The sequence below is a fragment of the Corythoichthys intestinalis genome, chromosome 7 (assembly GCF_030265065.1).
Source record: "Corythoichthys intestinalis isolate RoL2023-P3 chromosome 7, ASM3026506v1, whole genome shotgun sequence".
NCBI classification, from domain to species: domain Eukaryota; kingdom Metazoa; phylum Chordata; class Actinopteri; order Syngnathiformes; family Syngnathidae; genus Corythoichthys; species Corythoichthys intestinalis.
Window position 1 is genome coordinate 26,176,479 of NC_080401.1, and position 22,139 is coordinate 26,198,617.

General features: G+C 38.8%; 1 protein-coding gene across 4 annotated transcripts in view; it reads right to left on the minus strand.

Annotated features, from left to right (window-relative positions):
- Nucleotides 1–22,139, minus strand: part of tprb (translocated promoter region b, nuclear basket protein) — a 48,364-nt gene that overhangs the window by 20,495 nt on the left and 5,730 nt on the right. For all 4 annotated transcript variants that reach the window (XM_057841350.1, XM_057841351.1, XM_057841349.1 and 1 more), the window contains exons 6-32: nt 21,915–22,079; nt 21,733–21,825; nt 21,564–21,644; nt 21,385–21,472; nt 21,121–21,261; nt 17,929–18,029; nt 17,509–17,706; nt 16,430–16,537; nt 16,087–16,313; nt 8,826–8,989; nt 8,568–8,710; nt 7,829–7,977; nt 7,302–7,464; nt 7,098–7,232; nt 6,888–7,028; nt 6,535–6,700; nt 4,168–4,334; nt 3,839–3,991; nt 3,632–3,748; nt 3,244–3,447; nt 2,965–3,152; nt 2,080–2,227; nt 1,702–1,839; nt 1,440–1,571; nt 860–990; nt 535–745; nt 16–159 (exon numbers count right to left, since the gene is read on the minus strand). In XM_057841350.1, coding sequence (XP_057697333.1) covers nt 16–159; nt 535–745; nt 860–990; nt 1,440–1,571; nt 1,702–1,839; nt 2,080–2,227; nt 2,965–3,152; nt 3,244–3,447; nt 3,632–3,748; nt 3,839–3,991; nt 4,168–4,334; nt 6,535–6,700; nt 6,888–7,028; nt 7,098–7,232; nt 7,302–7,464; nt 7,829–7,977; nt 8,568–8,710; nt 8,826–8,989; nt 16,087–16,313; nt 16,430–16,537; nt 17,509–17,706; nt 17,929–18,029; nt 21,121–21,261; nt 21,385–21,472; nt 21,564–21,644; nt 21,733–21,825; nt 21,915–22,079 — 3,996 coding nt within the window. The remainder of the gene's footprint in view (nt 1–15; nt 160–534; nt 746–859; nt 991–1,439; nt 1,572–1,701; nt 1,840–2,079; nt 2,228–2,964; nt 3,153–3,243; nt 3,448–3,631; nt 3,749–3,838; nt 3,992–4,167; nt 4,335–6,534; nt 6,701–6,887; nt 7,029–7,097; nt 7,233–7,301; nt 7,465–7,828; nt 7,978–8,567; nt 8,711–8,825; nt 8,990–16,086; nt 16,314–16,429; nt 16,538–17,508; nt 17,707–17,928; nt 18,030–21,120; nt 21,262–21,384; nt 21,473–21,563; nt 21,645–21,732; nt 21,826–21,914; nt 22,080–22,139) is intronic.

Here is a 22,139-nt window from a genome sequence, read left to right on the forward strand (position 1 = left end):
CATCTGCTGGCTCACTTTGTTAACATTCTCCAGCTGACTCTCAAGATCTTTAATCCTGGTGTCAGCCTGGCTAAGAGAGTCTTTAAGTCCCTGCAGTTCCTGAACTGAGGTTTGACGAGCCTCTTCCTCTTTGGATGGGCCTGCAGCCACAGATACAATCTGCAATAAATAAAATACAAAGTTTAATCAGGGCATAGATTTCATATTGGTACTGACAGGTCAGATTGGTCATACACTGGGCCTCGCATAGTAAGTAGGGGGCCACCCACATCAACATTAACATATATATATATTTTTTTGCTTTTAACCAAGAATTGAGACTATTTTACGTCCCTATCTCTAAAGAATTCAGGGATTTAAGCATTTATTCAGAAGAAAAAAAGATCTTCGTCTTTGATTCCACTCTGTCAGCTTTGACGGCCTCGCCAACAATGCAGGCCCCCGATTTATCGGCCCCACGCCCCGTTAATACGTTATGAAGTCTATGGTCAGGGTATAGACTGGTAGGTAGTACACAATGTTCGGCACACTTACCTTGTCGTGTTCTACTTTGAGCTCATCGTACTGACTCTTGTAGCGGCGTCCAAGTTTTTTCACTTGGGTAATCGTCTTTACCTTCTCCTGGATTTCAAGACTCTTTGTAGCAACCTCTTCCTTGAGTGAATTTCTCTCCTCTGTGATATTACCCAAGTTATCAAGCAAGTTTTGTATTTGGCTTTGCTGGGATGCTGTGAGATTAGTGGTCCTAGACAGATATTAATAAAACAATCTATTTAAAAATATATAGTTAAGTGCTGGGAGTTGATTTACCCAATTAATACACAGAACACTTCACATAGGCATAATTACAATGGCTCACCTGGTAACCTCCGCTTTGATCCGGTTGTTCTCGTCAATGAGCTGCTGAATACGTTTTAGGTGCATTTCCTTCTCAGAATTTAGACGTTTGCACTCATCTGGATCTGAATCTTTTTGCTGAGACACCAGTTGCTAAAAAACCAAAGTAGCGGTATTAAAAAAAAAAAAAAAATAGAAAATACACTTTCACAGGATGAAACCTTGTGAATTACACTGTTAGTTTACCGCTTATTCAGGACACTGCTCTTTGAATATTGATGTGTTGAATAAAATACACAAATCTACAGCATGATTTGTAGTCCAACTGCAAAAGAACAGCTTAAAAAAAAAAGCTGCTTCATGGCATTTGACAAGAAGGACAGCAAAAAAACCTCATTAGCCGCCCTCTGGAGTCCAGAAACGGTACTGGGCTACTAAAATAAAAGGCTCCACTGCTGAAGTAGTTAAACACTGCCAATCACTTTAATTTTCAGCTGTCTTAGTGTAAATTAAAACACTTCCAGCTGATAGGTTAGCATTTAGTCTGTATTTTGTAAACTAAATCCATGAGAGGAGTGTTACTGGCCGGTGTTTTCACAAACCTGTGTCCGAGCCTTCCAGCGCCTAAGCTCCTCGTCCAGTATTTTTTTCTCCATTTGCAGCATGCCACTCTTCTCACTCAACTCAGTATTTGCCTGTTTTAGTGGCAAAACTTCAGATTCCAGCTTTTGTACCTGAAATTGATTGTATGGTTAACCAGAGTGAATCTAAATGATGAGGGCGCTACGAGGCCAGAGATTAGTGTACTGTATGTCGTGTATATGAATATTTTAGAACACAACACATGGACATAGCGCAATTTACCTGAGCTTGGGTTTGCTGCAGTTCTTTCTCCAATCTATCCTTTTCATCTCTCAGCATCTTGTTTGTCTCCATTAAGATACTCATAGTTTCTGTCTTCTTCATCAGGTCATCATGCTGGGCCAGGGTCTTTGCAGTCACCTGACACACAGACCAATTGCGATTTAGTTATTGTCAATTGGTCAACATTCACATTACAAAATAAATCTACAGTAGCAGCTACACATTAAGACACTCAATAGTATGATATAATGTGGATAAACTCTTGAGCAGTGACATATATACCTGGTAACACAATAGGGGGAAAAAAATCTGAATATTACCTTGACGCAGTTTAAGCATTACTATTTGGCAGTGATTTCCTTTAGCATACAAACTTACCTGCATCCTTTCCCGAGAAGCACTCAGGCTGTCCTGAACCTCTTTTAGCTCTTGTTCCAGGTGTTCAACTCTCAGACGGTAGCGCAAACTTTCCCCTTGAGCTAACTCATAACGAGACTCTGCAATCTCTTTTTCGCGACGCACGAACCTACAACACATAATGGTACAAAAAAAAAAACTATATATACTGTACATATTTTTTTTCTAATTATAAATGTATTTCAATAACCCTAGGACTATGCCAATTAATAAAGAATTTAACAAAAAATCTATTATGATAATGAAAACATTTATTAGTATTCCTGTCCATATAAGATCAATGTCCTGATGTTTTGTTACCACACTCAAATGCACAGTGTGCTCAAAAATCACCTTCAACCCTGTCACGCATTAATTTTTTGTGTCCCCCCCCCCCCCATGTCTGTATTACAGTCATATAAGAGAAACAAACATTTAAATAGCTGTCCATTGCAGTGACCTGTCACTATAAGGATTTCTTTTCACAATACTGTAATTATCATACAGCATTATCAAGGCATTCTAAAGACTTGAATCTTGATAAATTCAGACCCATGAACCAAACAGGTAAGTCCATTGTTTGACGTTTGTGTGAGTTTATGACCTAATGGAGGAGGAGCACCCAATGACAATGTAAATATCGTTCAGAAAAAAAAATGCTATGGTTTTTAGGTAGTTTTAACTTAGTGTTGTAAAATTGCAATGTAGGGCCTTGCAGATTCAATAGTTAAGCTTATAATAGTTCAGGTGCTTGACTCAAATCACCAAAAAACTGACTCCTGACAGCATTACATACATTAGGTTAGCGATGCACATTTACTTATTTCACAGTGCAAACATCATTTTGGTTGTGTAAACAGGTGCTACCTTAAAATCTCAAGGACTTGTTCTTGAGATTTTCCTTCTTCAGTAAGGGAGATGTTCAGTGGATTATCACTTGCAGCACGCTGCAAATTCTCAGCCATTTTGCTACTCATTGCCTGAATCTGTTCGTGCAAGAGGACGTTCTGCTTTTGCAGCTCTTCAAATCGGCTTTCTATCTTGGACATCTCTTCCTGTGATATCAAAGAAAGGAATAGGGAGAAAAGCTCCGTTAGCAAACCAACACTTTGGCCTTCTAGGAAATTATTCACTTTAAAAACCTACCTTGAAGATCTTCTCCTGTTCACCCCAAGAGATCTTGGCCTCCAAAAGCTCAGCAGTAACTCTTTGGGATCTCTCCTCTAGCTGATGTCTGAGTTCAGCTGCTTGTGAGGCCTGAGCCTTTGCATCCTGCATAGCCTTCACATCTGCTGCATGAAGTATCATCTCCTGCTCATATTTGTCTTGTGCTTCTGCTGCCAGCTTAGCCTTGGATATTTGAGAGAAAACTTGTAAATAACTTTCCATTAAATAACATTTTAAGTTAGTCCCCCCTAGGTATCTACGACTCCGTGAACGCAGAATTTACGCTTCCAATGCTTCCCGCTGTTATCAAAACAGTCCGGGGACCACAGGGCGAAATTTACGGTCTTGTATAGTCATTGTGTTTTACCTGCTCTTGGCAGTCTTGTAATGCCTGAAGCCGCTGGGCTTCAGCAACTGATACACGCTGTAATGCCGCTTGGTGTTCTGCCTGGGCGCTACTCAAATCCCTTCGAAGACCGTCCAACTAATAAGATAAGGATAAAGGGAAAAAATAGTTTAAAAGAAACCTTTAAAAATATACATTTAAGAACACTTTTGGAAGAAAATCGATCACCTGCTCATTCAAGGAGGCTATGGCTTTCATATTTTGTTCTTCCATATTCCGTTTTTCTTTCTCAGCATCCAGAAGTTGCTCCTCAAGCCTGTGATGCTGCTGCTCAGCCTCCTTCATACGAGTGTTAATGGAAGCACGAGCCTGCTCCGTCACCTTCACATTGGGAATTGGAACAAAAAGGATAATCTCGATGTTTTCCTCAGAAAAAATAAAAACGCATTGCAAAAGAATGGTTGGGACAGTAACGTTTAAGTATGAGACAAAAGTCTGCCCTGAATTATGACTTTAACATGTGTATGTTTGTTTCATTACAGGTGTACTATCTTCACCTGTTTCTCTTTGTCCAAGGACTCTTCCAGACTCTGAGCCATGGCTCTGTACTGCTCCATGCTGGAAGTGGCGGCTTTAAGGCTCTCAGACAGCTGCTCTGCCCGTGTCTCAGCCTGCAGCAAGCGTCCCTGAAGATCCTCACGCTCTTGATGTGATACTTGCAAGCCTGAGAGAAGAAACAATTTCGTAAAAATTTTTAAACAGCGCTTTTATGTGGGTGTGGTCTCACATTGGTGACTAGAACTACAGTACATGGATCTAAAGCAGGTCAAGTACCTATTTGGATCATAAATGAGACAGGATAAAGCTGTAATATCAGAACAGTCGTTCTCAAACATTTTACAGCAGGTACCACCTCAAATATTACCATGACATGGATGTCAATATTAGGGCTGCTGCTATCGAATATTTTAGTAGTCGATTAATCGATGGACTAGTTAGTTCGAATAATCGAGTAAGGAACATGAAAAATGTAAATACCTGAGTTGAGCCTCAAATGGTTTAGAAATATAAATGAGGATCTATGTACAACAAAAAATCAATTGGCTAACTTACATAGTAAAAGTCCGCTAGCTTAAATGCTATAAAATGCTAAAGTTTTTTTTTTTTTTTTACAATGCTCTTAAGAAATGGTTCGGACACATATGCCCACAAAAAATGGCTAAATACACCTATACACTAAATTATGAATGCATTAAAAAACATTAGCTCAAACAAAAACTTAGCTTACGTTGGTCTTAACGGCGAGCAGTTGGATTCAGCTATGTGAAAAGAGGCAGACCAGGGGGCAGTGTATCCACCCTAATCAATAAAACTAAATGCAAACACTTTCAAAATAAACCATTACAATGCCACTTTAATTAAACGAATACTCGAAGCAACATAATTCGAATCTTTTTTTCTAATCAACTACTCGAGTTAATCGATTAATCGTTGCAGCACTAATCAATATTATCTTATTAGCTACCATTGACGGCGCCAGACATCAATGGCACGGTACAATGAGTCTTCATTGCCAGGTTTAGAAAAAGAAAAGGCATAGATTTTAGTTATATAGCAGTGTTGTTAATAACGGCGTTACAATATAACGGCGTTACTAACGGCGTTATTTTTTTCAGTAGTGGGTAATCTAATTACTTTTCTCATCTTGGCAACGCCGTTACCGTTACTGAGGACGGAAAGGCATGCGTTACTATATTGGTCGAAAAGTCTGAGGGAGACGGACTCACCGAGACGACAGAGCAGAGCAGGAGCGGGGAGGAGGCCAGAAAGTTGTGACGCCGAGCAAACGCGATGCTAGGTAGCTCCAATAATACATGTTGTAGCCGATAGCCGGACAAACTACGCCCGCATGTTATGGTAGATATGGTAGACATGGTAGATATCCATGTACTGTATATAGATATAACTAGATGCAAAATGACAGCCGCCATCTTAAAGCAGTAGGCTTTTTAGGACGGCTCTGATGTAGAGAACCTTCCTCGCGAACCTAAGTAACTTTTTATCTAAAATACTTCTAAATCGGCAAAATCTTGACTTGAATCTATCTTTAAATGATGAAACAGTTTTAAAACTTTCATATGTCGAAAGTAGAGAGAAGGGAACTAATGCAATAATGGGAGCAATTTTAACAACTTTTAACAGTTGATTCAGGGTAAAGGGTAAATTAGGGTAAAGAATTGGGCTCGGGCCAATTGTACCAAAAACCTCCACAAAAAACTTCACATAGTGTGGCCAATGGTTTTTTTTTTTTTTTTTGGAGGGGGAAAAAAAAAAAAAGTAATTATCACCAATTACTTTGCCAAGTAACTGATTACTCTTACATTCAGGTAATTGAGTTAGTAACGCAATTACTTTTTGGGAGAAGTAATTTGTAACTATAATTAATTACTTTTTTTCAGTAAGATTAACAACACTGTATATAAGTCACAGTTTAGCATTAAAAAATGTTATTTCTGATTATTTTTTTAGTTCATTAAAAAAAAAAAAAATCATGAAATTGATTTAGAATAACGAAATGATAATATTCTTAAGAGTTTGAAGGAGTTCAAACTTGTTCTAAAATATTTGAAAAGAATCAGTTCCTAAAAATTAACAGGGAATCTTTTGTAGTTTTAAGTTGAATACAACTCAAATATATTTGATTTGAGAACTGCAGCGGATTTGAAAAGATTGTAGGAACACTTATTTTACTCAATCTCTAGCATACTACTAGAGGGAGCCCGCATACCACAGGTGGTACTTGTAACACACTTTGAGAACCACTGAGAAAGAATTGTAAATAGTCAGTAGAGTAAGGGGTAATTATGCTTTTCTGCATCTCATTCAATGGGAGATTATTGTGCAAGCATGTTTTTACTTCCAACCTCTAGTTTTAGGCATCGAGGGGGAGCCCAGGATATGAGGTTCACCGCTCCCTTGCTGCATCCTGAGGGAGTCTCGTTCTACCTCGGCAGCATTCAGCAGGTCTTTAGTCTTCTGATGTAGAGCCACCTCTGTCTCCAGTTGCCGCTTTGCTTCAATGACTTGGATCTTTGCAGAGGAAGGAAAATTAAAATTACACGGATATGCTTTTCTTTCTGCTCAAGTGAGTTTTTCCATAATTGTAGATATTCATTATTTTAAATTGACTACAGTTGCCATGCTGGCCCCATCAACATGATGTAAATGAAAATGAGTGGTGACCAACATGAGACAAAGAGCTAAAATTATTTCCTACTTCTTGATTTCTGCTGAGCAAATGTCGCTCTTCAACCTCATGCTCCAGCCTTTTCTGCAGTTGAGAGATCTCACGCTCTTGCTTTTCTATCTGGCTGTTAAGATGTTGACGTGTTTCAGTGTCTGAACGCTCGAGTGTTGCCTGTAAAACAAAATATCTCATGCTTTGTGTACATGGTAGCGAAGAAGAAATTCAGATAATTAAGTTTACCTGAATAGCCTGAAGGTTGGTCATCAGAAGGTTTTGACTCTGTTGCTGACTCAGGATCATATCCTTCTCTTGATTCAGCCTAGACTCAACTAGTTTCAACATGTCTCTCTCTTTACGCAGACCCTCAGCAAGACCCTAAAAAGGACCAAGACTATTGTACTCCGCAAATATCTATATGAGGAAAATTTGAAATGAAAAAAATACCTCGGCCATTGCAAGTTTTTCCTGTGCAGCTCGCAGATCCTCATTTAATGTGTTGATTGTATGCTCATTCTTCTGTGTGGCAGAGGTCATCTTCTGCTCTTTATCTCTGAGGGAAGCGATCTCCTTCCTGTAGCCCTCAACATTGTCCTGCAACATCTCATACCTGACATTGTTGAAAACAAGCAGTTTATTCCTCAAGATGAATTAAATGTTAACCCCAGGCGCCCCCCCCCCCCCAAAAAAAAAAACAGTAACAAAGCACTTGCTTTGTTTTCAAGCACCTTTGAAACAATTAAAAGTTGTCAATATAAGTAGATTGAATATCAGCTTTGTCAAATTCAAAGTTTTTATGATAGCTTTGTATCTGTAGAAAATATAAAATATTTTGATAAAATTATTTATTTAAGTTACTCTTTACCATTTTTAAAATATCAGAATCTACTGCAATGGGACCAGTATCACGTAATGGTTTAGTTCTACCTAAGTAGTATAACAGTAAATTATCCAGGTTTGAATAAAGAACAGACCTCTTGGAGGCAAACTCCAACTGTGTTGCCGTTTTGGCATTCTGGGAACGAAGGTCGGAAAGCTGCTCGAGGAGTTTGTCATTCTGCTCTGTCAGCGCTTTGTTACTCTCCACTTGTTCTTTCTTATAAGAGGAAAACACCTCCTGCAACTGCACAGGCAAGAATATCCATTTTAATAATACAATTGGTTTAAAAAAAAAAAAAAAAAAGCAACATTCACAAACACATGAGTATTTTGTACAAAAGCCATAAAGGAACCATAAGAACTACAATCTCACCCCCCCAGCCCCAAACAGTTTCAGTGATGAGATCAACTGGTTTCATGCCAACGCTGATTACATTCATTCAAATTAATTTGCAAGTGTCACACAATACATTGCAGTCAAGTTTATCGTCAGTATTCAGAACCCCATACAAAACATAAGTTGATAAATTTTGCAGTATTCTTCCAAAATGTTGTCGTTGTCTACGCAGAAATAATCACACATTTTGTTTCTCTATTAAAGTTTTAATTACATAAGGTCCATTTTGCAAAACATTAAATTTCTAGTGTCGCCTTTACCTATCGCATGGTAACACCTAGCACGATTTACTATTGTAAACTGTGTCACATACGGTCACAGTGATGTATGGTGGATATGCTGACTGAATGATCGAATTAAAATGAAGCCAGGCACTTGAAGTCCTCTGGCTTTGACGGCTCTTTACCTTTAAAATACAATGGTTAAAATTAACATACCTGTCGCAAGGCTGCCTTTGCCTCCAATGCTTCAGTGGAGTCAGTTGCCATGGAGACCAGTGCAGTGGGTGTCCCAGATGTGGGAGTGCTTGCAGGTGAACGGCGGGGAGTGGACATGAGGGTGAGCTCCTCAGTTGATGTACCTTGAACAGAAAATTAACAATGCATTAGATTTGACTATTAACAACATATTTAATGTTTCACATGTTCTTCACGAATAATTAAAAAAAAATTCATCATTTGCATCGTCAGTTGTACCTTGCTGAGGGAAACTCACTCCTGTTGCCTGAGCCAAAAGCACACGGTACATGTCCCTTTGCCTCATGATAGACTCAGTCATCTTTATGTGCTGGCTGCGTTGCTCCCTCAGAGACTCCACTTCAGCCAGAGTGGTCTCTAAACTCTGCTCGACTTCACCGCGCCTGTGAAAATTCACTCTGCTGAATGCCATTGTGTATATCACACAAACGCGGGATTTACAAATTTGATATTTCTGAACCAATCACGGGATAAGGTAAAGGGAAAAAGATGCATGAAATCACATTTGCTCAAGTCAGAAAGCACAGTCCATCAAATATGATGTAAACATTGGCAGAAATAGACGATTGAGATTTAGGATGATTTCTGGTGGTTTTAGGTCTTCCCAGCCCGAGGCCCCTCGCATGAATCCGAGTGCAGAGCCAAGCTTTCCAGCCAGTCAGGGAGATGCTCACTGTTTATCCCAGTTCTTTTATGCAGTGCACTGCTTAGTAACTGATACAGGTTTTTATCCTAAACATTAGCAAAAGTAAACGTCTGGATATGCGGAGGATGCCTGGGGAAAATGGAGGCCCATATGCTTAACGTCTCTCCAGATTGAGGACGTCGAGGACCTCTTTATCTTCGGCTCATTGCTGGCGCTCACCCTCCCGCGGCTTCTTGGTGCCCTCTGGGTAAACCGATTCTCGATGAGAATGAAGCGTCAATTCAACGAGGCAATGGAGATTGCTTGTAACAACGGCGACGAATTGTCTCAGGTGAGGAAGGAACAAGCAGCGTTAAGTGATGCCACCGCTCAAACGGTCACGAAAATCATCACGGAGATCCGGGATCATGAAAGGCTCGCTCGCGGGAACCATGCAAGGGCGGATGATGACTAATCTTCTGGAGCGGATACAGCAGACGCGGGACGTGGGCCTCCATGACACCCCCCGCCATCCCTCCCTTCACCAACTTGAAAATCAACCTATCCAATGAACCTACTCAAATTGACAATAGTGCGTAATGCCATGGCAATCAATGACTTTTGGGAAGATATATGAGTAAAAAAATGGACTATGCAACACTAACATGCTAGACTGTGCGTCCCGGGCTGCTGGGGGACAGGTATTGATAAGCATATGCTTTTCCCTGTCTTTCTTTGTCTGTCATCGTCTTTTCGGGCAAATTATTCCATATTCTGTGACTGTCAGTAGCCACGTTTACATGCTGACTTTTATTCATACCATTCAAATCATTCCGAATGGAAATTTTACATCAGCTGTTTACATGTCACTTCATCTATTCCGATCCAGCGTTTACATGTGTCTGCCTTTATTCCGAAAGGACGTTTGACAACTGCCGTCTGACATGCGCAGATTAATCAAAACAAAGCGTCACGTTGCAAAACATGGAGATCGATCGTCAGATCAGCTGCTGTTTTAACTTTTCGAGTGGAAACAAAACTTCAGAATGATACGCCGTTCATTTAAAAAGTTGTGTGGGTGCGCTGTGCGTGTGCTTGGAAGCCATGTTGCAAGTGACGTTACTTACGTCACCGAGTGACGTCACCGCGTCAGTACGGAGCATGCGCAGAAAGAACGCAACCAGACACCATTCCGCTTCCCTGTTTACATGATATAATTTTACTTCTAATCGGTTTGGGAAAAGGAATATTCCACCCCTGTGAATCGGAATGAAATTCCATTCGGTTTGGGCCTGTTCATTCTGAATGAGGTGTTTATATGGAACACATTTATTCGGTTTGAACAAATATTCCGACTGTCATTGGAATATTTGGCTCTAGAGCTGTCCCGACTAGTCGACATAGTCGACGTCATCGATGACGTAAATCCGTCGACGAGCACAACATCCCGTCGACGGTTAATGAAGGGTTAAAAAAATATATGCGTGGAAAGTTAGAATGTCGGATGCTCTGTTTGCAAGCGGGGAAAGCGGCACAAAGCCAAAAAAAGCGCACCAGTGTCCAAAACATTGACTTATTTCAAAGAAACAAAGGAGAGTACACTCTTCTGTCCTGTCTCTTCAATGCCAAACTTGGCTGCACGTCGGCCGTGAATAAACACCTCAAGCGCCTTCACCCAGTTTGTAATTTTTTTTGTTTTTTTCATTTTTTGTACACCAGAGGGTGCTGTCGCCTTACTAAATAATAATGTTTCATTGACAATGGGCCTATAAGTGCTATTAGTATTGTTCTTAATGCTAATTGAAAGGTTTATTTCATGTTATGGTTTATTTTATGGTATAGAAAATTATATAAGGCTAAAAGGTCATAAATATATACAGTATATACAGTGATTGCACTCAAGGGAGAGACTGTCAATGATAAGGTAATAAATTAAGGTAAAGGCAATTCATATAGGCAATTCATTGATATATAAATAAAGTTTCAAAGGAAAAAGGTAAAACGTTTTTGTTAATTTCTAATTGTGTTGCTTTATTTGTGTGCACCGTAGCGGTTACGGTGTGTTTACATCAAGGATGGAATAAAAGTTGTAACCATCAGTTTAAGAGACCATCTTTTCAATCGGGATGCTACACTAGTTAATTCTATCAGCATTTGAACTCATTGTTTATTTGTGATTTATTATTGTTATTTACGTGTTTATTTGTACTTTAATAAATAATTTGAGTGTTCCAATATGTCTTTTGTGAATTGATAAGCGTCAACAAAAATTTCATTGCTAAATTAGTTTAAAAAAAAAAAAATAAAATTTTATTATTAGATTAGTCGACTAATCGTAAAAATAGTCTGCTGACTAATCGGGAGAAAATTAGTCGTTTGGGACAGCCCTAATCAAAACAAAGCGTCACGTTGCAAAACATGGAGATCGATCGTCAGATCAGCTGCTGTTTTAACTTTTCGAGTGGAAACAAAACTTCAGAATGATACGCCGTTCATTTAAAAAGTTGTGTGGGTGCGCTGTGCGTGTGCTTGGAAGCCATGTTGCAAGTGACGTTACTTACGTCACCGAGTGACGTCACCGCGTCAGTACGGAGCATGCGCAGAAAGAACGCAACCAGACACCATTCCGCTTCCCTGTTTACATGATATAATTTTACTTCTAATCGGTTTGGGAAAAGGAATATTCCACCCCTGTGAATCGGAATGAAATTCCATTCAGTTTGGGCCTGTTCATTCTGAATGAGGTGTTTATATGGAACACATTTATTCGGTTTGAACAAATATTCCGACTGTAATTGGAATATTTGGCTCTAGAGCTGTCCCGACTAGTCGACATAGTCGACGTCATCGATGACGTAAATCCGTCGACGAGCACAACATCCCGTCGACGGTTAATGAAGGGTTAAAAAAATATATGCGTGGAAAGTTAGAATGTCGGATGCTCTGTTTGCAAGCGGGGAAAGCGGCACAAAGCCAAAAAAAGTGCACCAGAGTGTCCAAAACATTGCCTTATTTCAAAGAAACAAAGGAGAGTACACTCTTCTGTCCTGTCTCTTCAATGCCAAGCTTGGCTGCACGTCGGCCGTGAATAAACACCTCAAGCGCCTTCACGCAGTTTGTAAATTTTTTTTTTTTTTCATTTTTTGTACACCAGAGGGTGCTGTCGCCTTACTAAATAATAATGTTTCATTGACAATGGGCCTTATAAGTGCTATTAGTATTGTTCTTAATGCTAATTGAAAGGTTTATTTCATGTTATGGTTTATTTTATGGTATAGAAAATTATATAAGGTTAAAAGGTCATGAATATATACAGTATATACAGTGATTGCACTCAAGGGAGAGATTGTCAATGATAAGGTAATAAATTAAGGTAAAGGCAATTCATATATGCAATTCATTGATATATAAATAAGGTTTAAAAGGAAAAAGGTGAAAAGTTTTTGTTAATTTCTAATTGTGTTGCTTTATTTGTGTGCACCGTAGCTCTTACAGTGTGTTTACATCAAGGATGGAATAAAAGTTGTAAACCATCAGTTTAAGAGACCATCTTTTCAATCGGGATGCTACACTAGTTAATTCTATCAGCATTTGAACTCATTGTTTATTTGTGATTTATTATTGTTGTTTACGTGTTTATTTGTACTTTAATAAATAATTTGAGTGTTCCAATATGTTTTTTGTGAATTGATAAGCGTCAACAAAAATTTCATTGCTAAATTAGTTTAAAAAAAAATAAAAATAAAAAAAAAAATTAATTATTAAATTAGTCGACTAATCGTAAAAATAGTCGGCTGACTAATCGGGAGAAAATTAGTCGTTTGGGACAGCCCTATTTGGCTCCATGTAAACGTGGCAAATGATTCTCTTTCTTGGCCAAACTATCCCACATTGTGTAACTGTCAATGCTACCGATGATGATGACAATGACAATAAAAAATTTCATTCATTCATTCAAAAAAAAAAAAAAAAAAAAAAAAAAAAAAAAAATGCAAAGTAGAGTTCATAATTGGAGTACAGTGCTGGAGTCTACAAACAGAAGTAGAAAGAAAAAAATTACATTCAGGGGCATTCCGGTGACGGCAGCGCTACTAATAGAACAGGGGTCCCCAAACTACGGCCCGTGGGCCGGATACGGCCCGTCTCCACATTTGGTTCGGCCCCCTGAACAATACCAGAGAGCATTTTGATTCCCCCCAATAGTGTTATTTATTTCCTGGCTTTTTTCTGTGAAGGACCCAGAGAGGGTTGTTTGGTTATTATCTATTTAATTAATAGTGTTATTGTAGGAAAGCCCCATTGCTTGTTTGTGCTTTAGTTTAATTGTTACTACGCTGGCCCTTTAAGAAAAGCGACGCGCGCACGAGTCATTTTCTCTCCTCCCTTCATTAGTGCGCACGAGTTACTATCTCTCCTGCCTTCAATGCTGGTGTACACCAATCACTTTTTCCTCCTTTCACTGCCTGCGGTTCATTCCTCAAGCTGCCGTCCTGTTTAGTGGCAATCCAAGTGTTGTGTGTGAATGAGAGAGGTGGGTATATTGCAGAAGTGTGCCTTGGCAGTACATAAACACGTTTGGCAGATGAGTTACCTGCTTAGAGTCCCTTGTATTCGTTAGCAGCCACGAGCTAACCACTAGCCGCCGTGTGCTAACCGTTAGCCGGTAGCGCTAATCGCTAATCGTTGGCCCATTTGGCTACATGGTGAAGGCTGAATTTTGTTTGTTGCCAATTCACTTATCTAAATTGTTATTTTCCTGCTTAATGTGTATGCTCATTATTGTGAATGATTAGCATAGTATGCATTATGTAAGCAGTGTATTTCATTTATACTATATTTAATGTTGTTCCTGTTAATTTAGTTATGTTTATAATAAAGTATATGTTTATAGGTTATATATATTATATTACTGACATGTTATATGGTTATCTTGTATTCACAGAAACCACAATACAACAAAATAAATCTCATACTCCTTTCATCATCATTAAAGGAAACACATAAATCCTGAACGTCCCCTGGTGATTCTCTGATCCGAGTTACAACTCCATAGCGTCGCCGGCTTTATACCACACACCCACAGAGGGATCCCCAGTCAAATTAACCCTCTTTTTCAGTTATTATTATTAATTATTATTATTATATAATACATTATTATTTTATTTACTTTTGTTCCGTGAAGAATCCAAAAAGGGTTATTTGATTGTGGCTTTCTGGAAAAACAATACATTTTTACATTTAGGCACTCCTGCAATCGTCACACTTTTTCTGTTACAAACTGATCCCGGCCCCTCATCAGAGAAGGGAAAAGTTATGTGGCCCCCACAGGAAAAAGTTTGGGGACCCCTGACATAGACCCTATGCAGTCATTGGGCATTTGAGTCTGCGTCAAGGGAACGTCTTGCGCTGTAATTCACAGCAATGCCACTAGAGGGGTGTGGCTTTGTCTTTGTACAGTTTTGGGGCTCTTGTCGAATTACTTTAGTTTTCCTCTGGTCATTGACAGCAATGACAACGGAGATGGAACGTGCGTATTTGCAACTGCTTCTAAACAATATTGAACAACATATGTTTTTAATACAAACGTTGAAGTGTCGGCAACACAGAAGACGTTTGCGAATGTTTGGTAGTGTTGTTGTGCTGAACCGGAAACAACATTCTGAGCGGACCAATACAGTCCTTCGACGTTCATGTCACACGCGTTGACGTGACGCATAGTCAGGATTTTTTGGAGGGGCATCTAGGGCTACTGCGTAGGGTCGTAAATCGGGTCCGCGTTAACGGGGTAGGTCCGCCGTCACCGCTACGCAAAGGCATAAATCAACTTTTAGAACCATAGTATAGGCTGTACTCCCAACCCACAAAAGAAATAAAATAAAAAAACATCAATTGCATCGACTTTCAACCTTATTTAGATAAAACGAATGTCATTTTAGAAAAAGACTGAAGTCAATGAAGATTCATGGATGATGACTGATGGTAAAGTACAGTTTCCACCTGAATATTAGTCATAGCCGTGACCGAAAGAACAAGATCCCGGATACAAGCGGCCGAAATGAGTTATAAAACAGAAAAGGCAAGCGAAATAGAAAAGTCAATGACAAAAATTGTCATTTTTTCCTCTTATGATTTTTAATGAAAAACATGAAAGTCAATAACAAAATATAATTTTATATTTTTAGTTATTTATGTAATCATCTATTTCTCTTTATATTTATTTTTTTTGGGGGGGGGGGGGGGGGGGGGGGGGACTTCCGTGATTCCATACGTTCTGTCATAACTGCCACAGACAGTCTTATTTTTAAATTTTTTTAAAAAATTTAAAAATTTTTTTACAACAATGATTAATATTACAATTTGAAAGGCAGTTTGGTATACCATACAAACAGCGTGCTGGGTCCTAAATTTATTTTCTTCTTCTTTGATGGTAAATATACAGCAGCCAAAGTGTTTGAGCTTCATTATCACCACCGCATGGATTTTCCGTGCACCAATGCAATGCATTGTGGGTGACTCGATCACTAGGCCCTCAAAGGGTCGATCTCACCAAGTTCACTTCAGATGTTTAGAGAAATGTAACAGCCCTTAAGATGGCGGCGGGGATTCCCCCAAGGGCAAGTGCCTAGGGCAAGTGAGCGGGGGTGAATAAAACTTGTTGAAATGCAGTCTATGTCTCTCGGCTGGCCTGGGAACATCTGGGGATCCTGCCGGAGGAGCTGGCTGAAGTGGCATGGGAGAGGGAAGTCTGGGCTTCCCTGCTAAAGTTGCTGTTTCCCGCGACCCGACCCCAGATTAAGTGGTAGATAATGTACTGATGGGTATTATTCAGAGCATGAATAAATGAAATGAACATACTTGTAGTCAGAGGCTTCCATCTCTTCTTTCTCTTGGGCATCACTGAGATCTCTGAGGGCCACCAGAAGACGTTGATTCTGCTTTTGAAGCTCTTCCACACTCCGGAAGGTCACCAGGTGTTGACTGATTACTTCTGAAGTACTACTGACATCTCCCGAACTCAGCTCCTCATCAACAAACACGTGGTTTCCACGGGCCTCCTCGAGTTCAATAAGAAGCACACGTACCTAGGGGAGGGGGGGAAAAACATTGAAAATACCATATGATACCACGAATACCATATTTTCTATATTTTTAATTTTAAAATTTAATCAGGCCAATCTACTTTTGTCAGAACACCTACCTGCCGAGCCATGTCTGCCAGTTGCAATTCAAATCTTTTATTGTCCCGTTCAACAAGAGAGGAATGTTTGTTGGCTTCGTCAGCCTCATTCTGTAGGCGGTGGACCTCCTGAAACATACATTGAAAAAAGGTAAAATATCTCCTAAACAACACACAAATCAAAAACCAAATATAAGGAGCTTAATATTCAATGACTGAGATGAATGGATGAACAGCATAAATTCAGGCGCCTCACAAGAGAACTTCTGAGCAGTGTAGTTTTTAGCAGCCCCTTTAATGTTCGTCTTGGTCTTATAGACAAAAATACTTTTTAGTCTCATTCATATATTACCGGTAGTCATTTCAAAATGGGTTAGTCTTTGCTTAGTCATAGCAGTCGATGAATACAATGCTTTAGTCTGAAAAAACAAGGTATTAGTCTAAAAATAAATGTAAAAAACGGTTTCCAACATTTTCAAATGAACATTGACAGATGAATACATATTGTAGCATCTACAAGGACAGCGCCAACTTCGTGAGGGTACATGTCACATGAGTGACATGACCAAGGATGGAGGCACACCAACTACACGTACAATAAGCAAATGTCACGCATTGTGAACATATGACATAAACTATGTCACATTTTCGTTTCGTCAAGAAAAAAAACGGCAACAATTGTCTTGTTATGTTACAGTCATCCCAGACACGTTTTTAGCTCCTTGTCGTGAACAATGTTTGTCAACGAAATATTTTCGGTCACGTCATCGTTGACGAAAACAACAACGCTTCTGAGCTTTCTTACACATCGCAGTTATGGTAACAAAGCATACGACTGAGTAACCTAAATAAAGGAAAATTTAAGATTTTGCAACTTTCAAAAGATGGACAATTCTTATTAAAGGTCAACTGTCAAACAGAAACTAAGTCTTAAATTCCAGATGGAACAACTCATTTGTCGCACAGATTTTTGGTGAAGATAGTAAACATTTTGAATTGCAATAACTACATATAAAAAGTTAAGTAGTTGTCAACTCACATTTATAACTATTTCAAGCACTTCATTTGGGAAACCCTGGGGAATACATACAGCTACATACCTTTAAGGCCTGCTCCAGCTTGGTCGATAGACTAGCCACAGATTTCTGCATGCGCTCATGCTCATCCCTCTGCCGTTTCAGAATGGGTCCCTTTGCTTCCACTTCTTGCACTATGTCATCAAGATACTTGTTGACCCGCTTGTTCTCCAGGCGCTCCAACTGCAGCTGCTCCTGGCTTTCTACATAGGCAGAATACAACTACAAAAAGAAAACATGAGCAAGAAATCAAAAAACACGCTAAAATGACAAGTCAAAATGTTCCCTACAGAACAGCATAGAAATTTAAACTGTCTCAGATCTCAACTGCTGAAATAATGTGCACAGTGTATGCCAGAACCCTTAAATTGAGTAGTACTTCACTTAATCAATAGTAACATCCACGAGTGGTAGTATTTTCTAATCTGAGAGTTGAACTCATACCTCGGTCAGCTTCATTCCAGGTTTGATCTTTGCCACAGCAGCTGCGGTTGGAGACACTGTTGTCATTTGTGCCTCAGTGAGCACAGATGTGCCAAATGGACCTGGTTATAAAAAACAAAAAACAAAACAAAACAAAACATACAATTACAAAGAAACTAGGGCTGGAACAACAGGAATCGTATGGCTAATTTTTCTATCACGATTCCTGACCCATGATTCAATACACCAAATGATATTTTTAAACGTGGAAAATATTTTATTTAAATGACATTAATACTAACATTTTATAGAGGAAAAGAATCAACTGAAAATTTAAAACTAATACGCAAAATAAATGTATGTATACAAATATAACAAATCTTTATCCCTTAAAATATTATTAATAATACCACTTTTGTGTCAAGACACCACAATATAGGATTTGTGACACTCCTGCCTTAATAGAAACAATAAAAAAGAAAAGGATAAACTGTAAAGTGACAAATTTTAAACACTAGAGAGAAGAACGTTTTTGACAATCCTGCCAAATTTGTATAGATAAAAATTTAATCAAGTGTATAACATAGAGCTTAAAAATCGTGAAAAGTAGAGCATGGTTTTTCAGTTGTAGGACTTAGTAAGAGTGTGACAAGAGAACGCTTAAACTCTTTGCAGCAAACTAATGCATACAGTCGGCCACTGCTGCATGATGCACTACTTTGTAGGAAAGTCTTAGCGGGCAGCTGCGAGATGAGCACTGCGCAGCAGAGCTCTTTATTTTTCTCCTCCTCTGCTGCGTGTTGGCTAGCAATCACACAAACACATCACGGCCAGCTGTTTCGCCATGCATCATAAAGCATTGAGCCCAAATAACAAAACACATAGGCATCTAATGAAAGATGTATTTTGGATGGTTGTAAACTTGTATGCACAGCTTGATGGCCAAGTTATTATGAATGAGGAATTTGCAATTGTGCTGAATAACAACCCTAGGAATGACCGCACTATGCCATTATATAGTAGGGGAGGGCCTGGCCATACCTGGAATTTGCTGCAGTCACCTAACATCATTATAGCCCATCCGATTAAGTTGGTAAACAAAGTTTAGTTTAAGTTTGGCACTTATCTTTAAACAAACACCATGCATTTAAAAAGAAATCATAAAAATAACTACAGGATCTTTAAGATCGGTATGGTTTAGTTGGGTCACCAATTGTCAGCATTTCAAGATGGTTTTGTCACTCTCACGATATCAAAAACAAAAATTTACACAATTATACCAAGAATAGCACAGCCTTAAAACAGCATAACCTAACTTACTACTAGGGGTGTGACAAAATATCGAAATGGTGATATATTGTGATACTTTGTATCCCAAAACGTCATCAATGTGCTCCTGTCAAGAATCGAGATATTTCTAAAAAGTGTCAATGTGTTTTTTTTTTTTTTAAAAGAATGGAACCATCAAGTTGCTACCAAAATATTCCACCATAATATTGTCTAAGGCTGCCATTGATGGTGCGCGACGCCCAATCCATTTATACTGGGAACGTTCGTTCATTCAAAACCAGAGCATTCACAGTCATTCGGTCTGATTTTCGGGGCATTTACAGGTCATTTGCTGTTCATTTTAGGACATTTACAGGCCATTTCCTGTTGAGTTTGAGTCACTGCTTATTCATTTGGGTGATTCCCAGATCACGTCCTGTTCTGTAACTCAAAATAAACAGGAAGTGACCCTTAAAATACCTAATCAACAGGAAGTAACTGAAAATCAACAGGTAAATGACCTTAAACGCCCCAAAATTACCTCATTGCCTGGCACTGGCTGCCACTGACGGCCATAGACGTTCAATCCGTTTGAAGTTCAAATCCAGTTCTAATGGACTGGACTAGGGCTGGAGCTATGGAATATTTTAGTAATCGAGTAATCGACTGAAAATTCTATCGATTAATTGGATAAAACATTTTTAGGTGAAGAGCAATTATAAATATACATGAGAAAACAAGACATTTCATCTAATATTGAACCATTTTCAGTCAATGTCTTTATTTTCGATGTACATTGTTGAAAACAGCCAACAACTGCATCTCAGATGTAACTAGAATAAAAAAAATTAAAAAAAGACTAATTCACTGCTTTCACTCAAAAAACTTAAATCTATATATTTCTCATCTAAAAATGCCATTACGCTTGATAACACACATCACTTAAAAGTTTTTCCCATGTTTTTTCCCACGTTTTAATTGAATTTCCATTGGTGTCAAGCTATTTTTAAGTTCTAGTTTTAAGTTTAAGTTAGTCTTAACTGTAAGTCCTGATAGGATATTGAGTTTTTGCAGTGTTCACAATAAATGTATGATACCTGCTGTATTGGAGCACATTAGGGACTAGTGCTACTTGGTGTTTTATCCAGCAATGACTATTAAGTTTTTATTTCACACCCTCATCACTCTACAGCGCTGTTTTCACAGATTAAATAAAGCCTGTATGTAAGCCGTTAGACACACATCGACAGTGGTCATAATTAATAGAAACCTAGCCCTTCGCAGGGCTAACGTTACGTGAGCAAGTGACAGTAACGTTAATCTTATTTATTAGTGCTTAGAAGTCTACTGCTTTAAAATGGCGGCTTTTTATTAACGCCGCCGACTTTTCACATCTAGTTCAACATAGATGTGATCTCTATGAGACCTATCAGACGCTACCTGCTACCACCGTAGCATCATGCGGGCTAGTTTTTAGCAACGTCCGCATCGTTTGTAGCGGCTGTCGGCTGCAGTAAATTTTTTTTTTTTTTTTAATTGCTTCTTCCTCTACGCACGTGACATCAGCGCGGTGTCTCGCATTAAAAGTAGTCCGGGCAAAACGTGATGCTTAGAGCTGTCAAAATGAAATGATTTGTGAAATTAATGAATGAAATGATTACTCGAGGGAACAAAATTACTCGGATCAGTTTTTAAACTCTAGTTACTCGAGTATTCGTTTCAGCTCTAGATTGAACGTCTACTAGTGATAAACTCATTCCAATTCACAGCAAAAACGTCTTTCTCTGTTTATCAGTTGTTTGTAGAAAATCCTAGAATGATTTCCTGACCAATGTATCGACAATCGTTGTATCGCCATATCGTCAGATATTCGTTATCATGAGCTTTGTATCGCAAATCGTATCAGGAGGTACCAAGAGGTTCCCACTTCTACTTACTACTTACCTCTCAGTTTGGAATTAGATAAGAGCTCATTAGCGTTGTCCACCTCCTTCTCAAGCACTTCAATCCTTTCCTTCAACTCAGAAACAGTCTTGTCCGAAACAGCATTAGCTACTTGCAATTTCTCCTCAAGAGCTTTATTTGCTGAAGAAAAAAGAAAAACCCAAAATAGAGTAGTAAAAGGGCAAACATTAAGTTGGGGGAAAAATACAATAGCTTATTTCATATTGGATGAACACCAGACAAATTTGAGTTGTGGCCTCATACTTTCTCCTGCCTCTTGCAGCAGTTTATGCAACTCCTCAACAGCTCGACTCAGCTCTTCACTTTTGGCCTCAGAATCAGCTGCTGCTCCCTGCAGGATCAATAAAACACGAGTATCTACTTAGTTTTAACTAATCAAATAGAAATGTTTATGAGTTTCTTTCAATACTGTCACAACATACCTTATATAAATTGGCGAGCTTAATGTTGGCATTTAGCTCATTTTGGAACTTTTCCTCGACAGTGCTCTGTTGCTCCTTGGCCTTAAGTGAATAAAAATGGCAAAATTATCTTATGTTCATCTATGGCATCAGAAAGGGGAAATGAACTACGTCAATAAGATGCATATACCTCCTTCAGTTTTTGTATTAGGTCCTCATTCTGTTTTTGTTGATTTGTATTTAATGTTTTCAAACTGGCCACTTGTTCATGGACTCTACTTAACTACAAAAAAAACAACATAAAACCATTTAACTTATGTACATGTTATTAATACAGTGATTATATCATTGAAGGTGGGAAAAAAAACATGCCTCATCCTTTTTATTCTCCAGGTTGCACTTCAGTTCCAGGATTTCATTACCCTTCTGCCGTGACAGGCTCAAAAGTTCTTCACTCTTGGCTTTCAATTCTGCATTCAGCCAAGACGTCTGTCCCTGCAACAACTCCTTTTCTTGTTCCATCCGCTTTTCCTTGTACTGGAATTTTGAACCATAACAAGTAAGGTTAGTGTGCTGCATCACACCAAATTATACATG